The sequence below is a fragment of the Anopheles arabiensis genome, chromosome 3, assembly GCF_016920715.1.
Source record: "Anopheles arabiensis isolate DONGOLA chromosome 3, AaraD3, whole genome shotgun sequence".
NCBI lineage: Eukaryota > Metazoa > Arthropoda > Insecta > Diptera > Culicidae > Anopheles > Anopheles arabiensis.
Window position 1 is genome coordinate 35,725,601 of NC_053518.1, and position 10,171 is coordinate 35,735,771.

The 10,171-nt window shown below is 49.9% G+C and overlaps 4 protein-coding genes across 8 annotated transcripts; 2 read left to right on the plus strand and 2 right to left on the minus strand.

Moving 5' to 3' along the window:
* Positions 1–56: 56 nt before the first annotated feature.
* On the minus strand, positions 57–2,798 carry LOC120900445 (syntenin-1-like). Of its 4 annotated transcripts, none has more exons than XM_040307435.1 (4): positions 2,650–2,798; positions 1,329–1,798; positions 988–1,223; positions 57–910 (listed from the first exon to the last, which is right to left on the minus strand). In XM_040307435.1, the coding sequence occupies exons 2-4, from the start codon at positions 1,770–1,772 to the stop codon at positions 592–594; spliced, it is 999 nt and encodes a 332-aa protein (XP_040163369.1). In that variant the 5' UTR covers positions 1,773–1,798; positions 2,650–2,798; the 3' UTR covers positions 57–591. The 4 variants fall into 4 exon arrangements, with proteins under 4 accessions (XP_040163369.1, XP_040163372.1, XP_040163370.1 ...); XM_040307438.1 differs by lacking the exon at positions 2,650–2,798 and adding an exon at positions 2,447–2,636; XM_040307436.1 differs by lacking the exon at positions 2,650–2,798 and adding an exon at positions 2,353–2,635.
* Positions 2,799–3,062: 264 nt separating this feature from the next.
* Positions 3,063–4,749, plus strand: LOC120901622 (RNA-binding protein with serine-rich domain 1). The gene is made up of 3 exons (XM_040309700.1): positions 3,063–3,198; positions 3,269–3,385; positions 3,443–4,749. Coding segments are annotated over exons 1-3 (972 nt in total). The 5' UTR covers positions 3,063–3,196; the 3' UTR covers positions 4,296–4,749.
* On the minus strand, positions 4,743–9,071 carry LOC120901621 (importin-13). 2 transcript variants are annotated; one of them, XM_040309698.1, is made up of 8 exons: positions 8,397–9,071; positions 7,853–8,332; positions 6,231–7,778; positions 6,065–6,157; positions 5,862–5,994; positions 5,623–5,778; positions 5,368–5,539; positions 4,743–5,308 (listed from the first exon to the last, which is right to left on the minus strand). In XM_040309698.1, the coding sequence occupies exons 1-8, from the start codon at positions 8,712–8,714 to the stop codon at positions 5,197–5,199; spliced, it is 3,012 nt and encodes a 1,003-aa protein (XP_040165632.1). In that variant the 5' UTR covers positions 8,715–9,071; the 3' UTR covers positions 4,743–5,196. The 2 variants fall into 2 exon arrangements, with proteins under 2 accessions (XP_040165632.1, XP_040165633.1); XM_040309699.1 differs by having other exon boundaries at positions 4,743–5,284; positions 8,397–8,714.
* A 255-nt stretch (positions 9,072–9,326) lies between these two features.
* On the plus strand, positions 9,327–10,092 carry LOC120901764 (40S ribosomal protein S15Aa-like). The gene has a single exon (XM_040309996.1). The coding sequence runs from the start codon at positions 9,455–9,457 to the stop codon at positions 9,845–9,847; it is 393 nt and encodes a 130-aa protein (XP_040165930.1). The 5' UTR covers positions 9,327–9,454; the 3' UTR covers positions 9,848–10,092.
* The last annotated feature ends 79 nt before the right edge of the window (positions 10,093–10,171 follow it).

Below are 10,171 nucleotides of genomic sequence, written 5' to 3' on the forward strand. Positions count from 1 at the left end.
AAATTTTTGTCTCTTTCCCAATATTTAATATTCAAATATTTTAATAAAAAAAATCATTTAGAGGGACATAATAAAGATGTCATAATACATCATAATTTTATTTCATGACTTAAACCCATTGCATGTAATATATATAGTAGGATGTGCACCGATAATACGGAGGGTTGTGGAATAATATAATATATATACTTCACGTAATAATAATACGATAAAATATGCTTCACAAACATAGAAATGGCAGACATGGTCAATAAGTTGTGTTTGATTAGTAGTTCATAACAGTAAATGACAAAATAACTCTGCTGGCTGAGAGCAACGTAAAATCGTTGTGTAAGATTCTTTTCCTGTATACTTCTGTTCGCTCTTCCAACACACAAAAACATACTTTGGCCGTGTTTCGGGTGTTTCCTGCTTCGTGTGACGCAGCTCAGTTAATACCCGCCTGAGGTTCCTCGATTTACACTGGGTGGAGTCGGTTTTTCGTTTGTGTTTTTGTTTTGTTTTGTTTAACATGTATTATAGAAAATTGTTTAACTTTGTGTGTAATTTGGATAAACGTGTATGTGTATGTGTGAGAACACAATTTAGAGATTAAAAATCTGGCACCGAATGGTCCATCTTGCCCCGCAGCCACGAGGTGGACAGCTTCTTGATCATCACGTCGTAGATCATCTTCGGCACGATCGTGAGCGTCATGACCTGGTCCGAGCTGCTGATCAGCTCCCGGATTTCCTTGTCCTTCATGGCGATCACATTTTGCCCGTTCACCTCGAGCAGCTGCTGGTCGATCAGCAGTCCGTTGCGGGCGGCGGACGAATCCTTCACGATCGCCGTAATGGTGCCGTTGTTAAACTGGAACCCGAAGCTACCGGCCGAATCTTTGTGCAGTGTAATGGCACGCTCGAAGGGTCTGTGAGGGGGTGAAAATTGTGTTTTTGAAAACAAAAAAGGGCCTTCCCCAGCATGCTCTTCCGATAGTGTACATACCGATCGCGCACCACCACCGAGATGTTGTTCTTGTCGCTCTTCTTCAGCAGCTTGTGCACATCGTCCACGGAAAAGCCGGCCACCAGCGTACCGTTGATCTGCAGTATCTGGTCGCCAAAGCGCAAACCCGCCAACGCGGCCGGACTGTTCTTCACGACCACGCACACAAAAATGCCCTTATTGATCGCCTGCACCCGCAGGCCGACCTTCTTGTCCGCACCCTTGCACATTACGAGCTGTTAAGGTGTGTGTAGGAGGTGTGAATAGATTACCCAGAAAAGAGAAAACGGGTTTAGTAACAATAGAAGTGTGTGTGTGTGTAATGTGTAACAGTTGCTTACCTCACGAATGCCGTTCGTCACTTGGGCACGCTGCAGCCCGGTAAAGTGGCCCGAAACGGGTGCGACCATGTTGGCATTGCTCACGATCGCCACCGTCGACTGCTGGGGTACGATCGCGGTCGACGGCGCGACGTGCGCTGGTGCCATGTACTGGGGCATGTTCGCCTGGATCATCTCCTTCGACAGCTCCAGGCCCATGTACTCGTACAGATCGGGATACATGATGCTGGCCGCCATCGGAGGGGAAGAGGGTTTTTCATCCATCTTCGCTGAGGGTGTGTCGTTCGTGAAGCTGGGATACAACCCGTAGGCATCCTTTGGGGCGGATGGTGGGTACGGGAGATGCTGCTGCTGTTGCTGGGCCGCAGCGGTGGCGATGGCCGTGTTTTGTGACTGCACCATCTTATCCACCAGCATGTCCTCGAGCGACGGATAGAGCGACATCTTGGGTGTGTGTGTGTGGTCGTTTTCTGAAATGAGAAGCAAAATTTGCTTAGAGCTGATGAAAGATGATGATGTGCCGTTGATTGTTCTGTGGGGGGAAATATAATACGCTAAACTGATAAGCGCACAATTGTAACTAGATGTTTTGATAAGCTTTAGCGTTAGTGTGGCCGAGCAGCAATTGAAAGTGAGTCATTGCGAAAGATGTGGTGATGCTGTCGAATGATCAAAACCATCCAGCTACCTTTTCCACGAGGCTGATGAACAAGACTTGATTAACACTTTGCGTATCTAAGCTCAACCCTAGCAACCGAACTGCTGTTGTTCTACTCTAAAAAAAACTGCCCTTCATGCACCAGCGACTGAACTAGCGAATGTGTGCCCTTCTAGCTCTTTGTTGTCTAAGACTCTTTGTTATCCCAAAAAACCACTCCAGACGCCCAATAAGAAAACTCGCGCTACCACCACAAATCGAAGAAGAAATGCACTTTTATGCGCCCCAGATGACATTGATGCAGTACGGCGCATTTTATTATGTTCTTGTGTGGGGGGAGGGTGTCACAAAAACTATGGAACTTACTTCTGTGCAAATATAAAATGAACTAAATTGTGAAATCGGCACGTTTTGCGTTTAAAAAAAATTCAACGCGGTACGAATGCAAGGCGTGACTCACACTGGCACTGGCCACACTCTCCAATCTCTGTGGGGGTTTATTTTGCTTCACTAGCTAGATTTTATGCTGCTTTCGGCCGGAATATGAATCATCGTTCGGTTACGTTTCTTGTTTTTGTTCTTCTTTTTACGGGCTCACGACGCCAGAACAGAACAACAACACACTTGGAGGAGGAGGAAAAAAGCTTATTTTTCCGCGCTAACCTGCTGTGATGGTGAATGCGGAGAAGGTTTATTCGGAGTACTGTACGTGCTCACAGCTTGAAAGCAGTTTTTGAAATAAATTGATTGCGATTTATTCCACTAACGATTTGATGCACGATTTGTTTTGTCCAGCAGATTTATTTGTTTTGATATGGCGCTCGTGCTGTCAACATGTGTGTAAACGCTACTGCGGCACAGGGTGTCTCCGGTGTGAATAAGTTTTACTCTTTTTCTATAAGCAAAGATACAAGTATTCATACAAAGTAATAGTTTTTGTGGAAGACATAAGTTTTTTGGTTGATTGAGAGCGGGTTTTATTATTATTTCGTAATATTTTTTGAATGTGATGAAATAACTATAACAACCTTGAAGCTTTTTTTGACAGCGAGCGTACCTTTCTGTCCACACCTTTGGCAGCACTTTTTGACAGTCGATTGTGGCAAGCGGCTTGCTTCGAGGCGTCTGCCATTTGTTTTTTTCGGTAAAGGAAAAAGATTATTGATTTTACGGTGCTAATCGAGACAAATCGTATCAACTTTTTAAGAAAATGTAAGTAGCATCACCACGGGCGAACGTTGGTCGCAGCCAACATTACCCTAATGCGTACCGTTCTTTGCAGGACACGGTCGAAGAATCGGTCCGACTCGGAGGAATCGGAAAAGGCCGACAAGAAGCAGCGCGGTCGTGAGAAGGAGCGTAAAAAGCGTACCTCTAGCAGCAGCGACAGCAGCGGAAGGTAGTGTAAATATCGTTTTTCCTCCCGTTTTTGTGTTAACTGTTTCGCTTCCGACAGCTCATCGGACAGCAGCTCCTCGCGCAGCAGTTCCGGTTCACGGTCGAGCTCGTCCAGCAGCAGCTCGTCCTCGTCCAGCTCCTCGTCGTCGTCCAGCAGCGGGGCCGAGCGTTCACGCACCAAGCGCAAAACGAACACCCGCTCCCGGTCGCGGTCGCGCAGCAAGAGCCCGGCCCAACCGGCCCAAAGCTGGGACAAACAGTCCGCCGCCACTGCCAAGGAACCGCCGGTAAAGGGCACGAGCGTGCGGTCCAAGTCGAAGGAGAAAACGGAACGCCGCAGTTCGGAACCGCGCGACAATGACAAGGAAAACAAGCAGGCCCGGGCGCCATCGGTCGACAAATCGATCAAAGATTCGCGCAGCCGCCGCTCGCGGTCCGGTTCGTCGAAGCGCAAGCGTCGCGAACGTTCCGTCACGCCGCGCCCGGTACGCATCCACATCGGGCGGCTGACGCGCAATGTTAACCGTGATCACATTGTGGAAATCTTCAGCTCGTACGGCGAGATCAGCAAGGTCGATTTTCCGATGGAACGGTTCCAACCGTTCGGCCGCGGGTTCTGCTACGTGGAGTACGTCGACCCGAATGGGGCGGAAAATGCGATGAAGCACATGGACGGTGGCCAGATCGATGGGCAGGAAATAACGGCGTCGCCCGTGCTGGTACAGAAGCAGCGCCCGCCGATGAGGCGTCCCTCGCCGATCATGCGCAACAATCGGCCCATGCCGCGCTGGCGTACCTCGCCGATGCGCTACCGGCGCCGCCCATCGATCCGACGCAGCCCGCGGCGTAGACGCTCGCGCAGCCCGGTCAGGCGGCGTCGCCAGAGCAACAGCTCGGACAGTTCGCGCTAGGATGAGCGGGGGGCGGGGGAAGATTTTGGTAGCATTGATCGGTCTTTTCTTTTAAATTGATTTGTGTATCAATCCTCTAATCTTACTACATGCATGCATGCACCTCCCTTTTGTGGTGGGGATAGTTTTGTATCACAGTGTTTGGTATTGACTCCTTGTGTGAGTGTGTGGATGGAGAATAAGCATAAGCAATCTGTTTAAGCTTCCTGCAATGCTCTTTTGTCCAATTTCTACACCCGTACTGTGGAGTGTGCAGTGCGGTAGTAGCTTTTATTTGGTTTGAACTAGAACGACTAGCAATACGAACACGGACGGGACACACAAAAAACCACCACAAATAATAACTAACGCGAGATGAAGATGTGACACTCGCATCCCTTTTTTCTGTTCAATAATTAACATGTAAAACCATAAATAGATTAAACAAAATAAACCAACAAATGGAAGTAAAATAGAATCAATGTCGCATCATTTTTATTTTCGCATCCTAAGAAGAGAAACACGCTAGGCAGACATTTATCAGTTTTTTGTTGTGATAAGGTGGTGGTGGTGTTGGGACACACACACACTACTGCGTGTGATGGGAAGTAATCGGCTTTTCCGCGGGTGTCTCCAGCTATCCTTCATTGGCACACCATTATCGTTCGCACCGGTTATTTTCCGGTTTTCTTTTTTCTTTACTCAATCGGGCCGGATTGTTGTCCATCGTGGGAGTGCGAACCGAACGTTCGCTTTTGTACACAACATAGTAGTAATGGTTATTTTCCTTATTTTTTGTTTTACTACAGGCTAAAAATCACATTGGTTAGATTGAAAGTATTTCCTGTTCACACAATCTCACACTGACTGACTGAGTGGCTGCTGCTCCTGTGTTATAAGTGTTTTTTGCAACATTTTGCGCTTATTTGTTCTCATACTCGACAATGTTCCTGCAGAGCGCGGCAAACTTTCGCACATGGTCCTGCACCAGCCGCTTGTTGACCCGCTCCCTGGAGAAAAGAGTGTTCATTTCGCTTTTATTTTTTTAATTGTATTTTTACCACCACCAATGAAAGCAAAGCGGCAAACTTACTTGATAATTTTGCGCATAAACTGCTCCTTATCGGTGGCGCTGACGTACGCGGTCGGGAAGTTCGGTACCTCCAGCAGCTTCATCCACTGGATGAATTCGGCCGGATAGCGGAAGTTGAGGGCAAGGAAAATGTCGGCAAAAATTTCCACCTGCGTGCGAAGGGCTGTACCACCTGAAGGAAAGGAGGGGAGGGAAGACCGTTTAACAGTGTTTTTAAGCCTTACACGGTTTAAATATTGAAAATGTCGTACGAACCAATACACAGGAAGGTAGATCGGACAATGTTTTCGCCCTGCGCCAGTATCACGTTCATCATGACGGGGTGGTTGGTCGATTCCTTTACGAACATCGTGATGAACGCCACGCTCTTCTTCATCGGGCCCGTCTCTGGTAACATCATACACTTGGTGGCTGCAGGGAAAATATGAAGAAGAAAAAAGGGTGTAAAAAGCTATTATTCGAACGCGAACGCTACTCCACTTGGAGGAACTTACCGTAATCCACCAACTTCATACAGTCTATCTGTACCTCGCTGTAGCAGATGGGTATCTTTTTCGATATTCTCGTGTTGAACGCGTAGAACGTTTCAATCAGATCCGCTATCCGGGACAGTTTACCCACATTTAGCTTGAAAAAGAAGAGTTTTGCTGTTAATTTCTCGTTCCTTTAGGAAGAGCGTCTCTGTTCATCGTGTTACCTCCATCTGGTTAAAGTTGTAGTCCATGATGGCAGTAAACAATTGCACCATGAGCTGCCGACAGTCTTGATCTTTGTAAAACATCAGGATGAACTGAAATGGTAGTGCAAAAAATGGGAATTAAAAAAAAGGCTTAAAAATTTACAAAAAATTCTCCTCTTCTTACATTTCCTGCAATATCCGCCGCCGAGACGACGCAGTTCGTGTTCAGGATGGACAGCACCAGACAGCACATCTCAGTGAGCAGCGGTTTAATGTCATCCATCAGATTGGTCAGCGCCTGCTGCAGCGCTTTGCACAGCGTGTCGATAACCGTCTCGTCGTGAATCCACAGCGTGCACAAACTCTTCAGCAGGCCCATCGTTTTCTCCAGTATGAGCAGGATCGGCTGTACCGGAGCGCCCGGTGCCGGCGTTCCACCGGCCGGAAAGGGCAGCTTGTGCGGTCCCACGCCCACCACCAGCCCCTTGTCCATGTCACCCTCGGTCGGTTTGCGAATGTTCAGCGAGGAGAACAGCTTCGAGATCATTTCGAGCCGCAGCACGACCCGCGCCTTGGTCGGTTCGGTCCGGTCGTTGTTCTGCACGTGCACCTGCAGCTCCTCGAAGCAGGGCGAAACCATCGCATCCAGGTAGAGGATGATGTTTTCGTACGAGATGACGCTCAGTATGTTGCCGACGGTGTACATGAGCCGGATCATCTCCGCATTCTTCAGATGGCCTTCCTGCAGTGCCGTGCGGCAAGCGTCCAGCAGCGGCAGCGCGTACGGTATTACCTCCTTCTGGCACTCCGAGGTCAGGTCCTTCAGCCCGAGCGTGGCCTGGGACGCTTTGGTGGAGTTCAGACCCTTCACCAGCAGCGTGATGGCGGACGGCAGGTACTTGGGGTTGTCCCCGATCCACTCGCTGTACGCACCGACCGTTTCCAGCGCCATGCCGAACAGCTTGTCGCTGTACTTCTCGTACGGGATTTCGTTCAGCACCTTGAGCAGCTTCACGATCTGCTGGTGCTCGGTGTACTCGATCTTCTGCGCGATCGAGCAGAACGCGTGTATGGTCGCTTCGAGCAGTGTCCAGCTTTCCGTCGACTGTGGATCGTAGCTGAGGTACATGATCGATTCGTCCAGCGCCTCCGACAGCACGTCGAGCATCAGATCGTTCAGCACGTCGTGGCAGGAGAGCAGCGTATCGCCAATGTCCTGCCGATAGCACCGGAACGCCTCCAGATCGTCATCGTTCCACTTGTGCAGGGAGGATTCGGTGGGCAGCTGCGATTTCCGCACCAGCACCTTCACCACGTGCGCGTAGACGGGCTTGATGGCTTCGAGGCAGCGCTTCTTGTGCTCGCCGCTGTCCATCGAGAGGACCTCCTCCTGTAGCATGTACCAGAACTCCATCGCGTACGTGCTGCACGATTCGTCCACCGGGTAGGTGCCCGGCTTGTCCGTGCACTTGATCAGCATGTCGACCGTGCGCGTGTACACCTTCGACACCTCCTCCGAGTCGGTAACGATGCCGGCAAAGATGGCCGACGAGAAGCACTCGAGGGTGGAGATGAACAGGGCGTAAATCATCAGCGCCAGGTTCTCGTTGTCGTTGTTCTCCTTGTACTCCGCGTCCAGGATCGGTACGAGCACGTCCAGGAACAGCTTCATGTAGTTGATGACGGTGAACGAATATTTCGCATTTTGCGTCGCGTACGACGAGATTATGTTCTGAAAATAGGAGAGCAAACAAATGTTAATGAAATGCCATCATCGATTTGTGGCCTCGTTCGTGTGCTGCCTACCGCTAGCGACTTAAGTGCCGTTTCTGCAAGCTCATTCTCTTCCGGCATTAGACAACCGTCGTCCTTCGGCTCCTTCCAGTAGCAGTAGTGGATCGCTTTGAGCAGCGTTTGTATCATACCCTCGCGATCGTTCAGATGCACATTGCCGTGCGCAACCCACGTGCCGGTACACTTGGCCGCATTGATCAGCCCGTTCATGTCATGCGGCTCGACCGCGCTGTGGCTAAGCTTCTCGTTCAGGTACGTAACGACGGTTTGCATCACGAACTCCGCGTTCCGGTTCAGCTCCTCGCACACCACCGTGCGCGGGATCTGTGTGCGTATGTTTTTCACCTCCTCCGGGATGCCCTCCAGGACGGCCATCAGTATCTCGATCTGTGTCACCTTGGACAGGTTACCGAGCTGCTCGTGCAGGAACATGTTGGTCACCTCTTCGATCACGGTCGGGTGCCGTAGCATGTGTACGATAAAGAGACCCAGCTGAGGGAAGATGGTGAAGATGATTTAGATGCACTAAAGGATACCGCAACGGATCCAAACTTACCGAAATACACAGTCTGTTAAGCACAATTTTCGGCCCATTCCCAAACAGTACGATCGTTTCGAGCAGCTTCTGCTTCAGCTCGTGGTGGGCCTCCTTCGGCACCTCGGCCCAATCGCTGCGCAGCTTCGAGTTAAGCGTGATTGCACCGAAAAACTGTATCTCGGACGATTTGTTCAGCTGCATCAGCTCCCAGCAGAAGGACCAAGCCTGCGGGCTGTTCTGTACCTGCTGCAGCCATTTGTGCGTCTCCTTCTGCTGCTCCGACCCGCCCCGATAGAAGGACAGGACGGCTGCCTCGATGGTTTGCACTTCGTCCATGGCTGTTTCGTCCGACGGTCCTGTTTCTGGTACGTTCCGATGCTGCCAGCACTCTCGTAGAGGCGGAAGAAGGGGACGACGATGCACTGCTCTAGGCAGTGGGATGGTGCTTTCTGATGTTGCTGATTGTTCTGTTAGCGCACAATAGAAACCGTCCTTTTGATGCTCATTTGTCGTCCATTGCTGTCTGTTTTGCTGTGGACGGGAGCTGTTTGGCCAGGGAAACGTTGCTGCCGTGCAAAATTAACAATTTTATCTCACACTAGCTCGGAGCAGCGATGTTGTTTCGGTTTCCTAGCACTGACAGCTTGTGTGGGTGGGTTGCTGTCACTGAACAAGGTCACTCTAGACAAGCTGAGTTGGAAAAGGGGATAACGATTTGGAAAATCGTTGCTCTAGGAAGAATTTTTGCAATTTAAATATTTATTTTACAGTGTTTTGCTCCACCTTGTCCAATTTAAATGGTTGTAAATTAAGTGGAAATATTGAAATAAAAAGGTTTATTGTTGCATTTTTTTCCTCATACCCAAGCTCTCTGTACCTTGATCGAATAAAATGACAGCTTCGTGGCTGTCAAAAAGTGACGTTCGATTTCTTCCACCTTTTTTCTTCCTTCTTTGCACCTTCTTTTGAAAACGAGGCTTTGCCGTGAAAACACACCGTATCTGCGCTCGAAAATTGCGTGTAAATAGCGTAAAGCTCCGGAGTTTTCCCCCCACCAAAACCGAACCAAACAAACAATGGTCCGTATCAGCGTGCTGGCCGATGCGCTCAAGTGCATCAACAATGCGGAGAAGCGCGGCAAGCGCCAGGTGCTGATCCGCCCGAACTCGAAGGTGGTCATCCGCTTCCTGACCGTCATGATGAAGCACGGCTACATCGGCGAGTTCGAGATCGTCGACGACCATCGCAGCGGCAAGGTGGTGGTGAACCTAACCGGCCGCCTGAACAAGGCCGGCATCATCTCGCCCCGGTTCGACACGAAGGTGACCGATCTGGAGCGCTGGACGAACAATCTGCTGCCGTCGCGTCAGTTCGGCTACGTCGTGCTCACCACCAGCGGCGGTATCATGGACCATGAGGAGGCCCGGCGGAAGCATCTGGGTGGAAAGATTCTGGGATATTTCTTCTAAGTGTGCGGCGTGCGTGGAAGGAGCGTTGCAAACGGTTCGTACGTACGGAGCAGGCTCCCTCCTCCCACTAGCTTCATCCATCTCCGAGGCGGCGTTGCTTTCCATCAACCATCATCATCGCACGAATTGGTGATCGCAGAAGGGACGATGAGAACGTAAACAATCTTATCGTCCGTGCTGGAGAGGCTTGCCCTGTACGTGTGTGATAAGTTGCAGATGTAATAAACGGAAATATCCAAACTCAAGCTCATTGTGTGAACTGTGTTATGTTAGGGTCTGTTGGGGCTAGAAATGTTTTACGAGAATTTTAAGATGGGCCAATGA

Bases quoted from the DNA above. Each gene is read 5' to 3' on its own strand.
- LOC120900445 (XM_040307435.1), bottom strand. From the start codon at position 1,772: ATGTCGCTCTATCCGTCGCTCGAGGACATGCTGGTGGATAAGATGGTG. The intron at 1,224-1,328 runs GTAAGCAACTGT...ACACCTTAACAG, and splicing joins TGACGAACGGCATTCGTGAG to CTCGTAATGTGCAAGGGTGC. The intron at 911-987 runs GTATGTACACTA...ACCCCCTCACAG, and splicing joins TCGGTGGTGGTGCGCGATCG to ACCCTTCGAGCGTGCCATTA.
- LOC120901622 (XM_040309700.1), top strand. The intron at 3,386-3,442 runs GTAGTGTAAATA...CGCTTCCGACAG, and splicing joins AGCAGCGACAGCAGCGGAAG to CTCATCGGACAGCAGCTCCT.
- LOC120901621 (XM_040309698.1), bottom strand. From the start codon at position 8,714: ATGGACGAAGTGCAAACCATCGAGGCAGCCGTCCTGTCCTTCTATCGG. The intron at 5,995-6,064 runs GTAACACGATGA...TTCTTTTTCAAG, and splicing joins ACAACTTTAACCAGATGGAG to CTAAATGTGGGTAAACTGTC. The intron at 5,309-5,367 runs GTAAGTTTGCCG...AAAAAATAAAAG, and splicing joins TTTATGCGCAAAATTATCAA to CGAAATGAACACTCTTTTCT.
- LOC120901764 (XM_040309996.1), top strand. From the start codon at position 9,455: ATGGTCCGTATCAGCGTGCTGGCCGATGCGCTCAAGTGCATCAACAAT.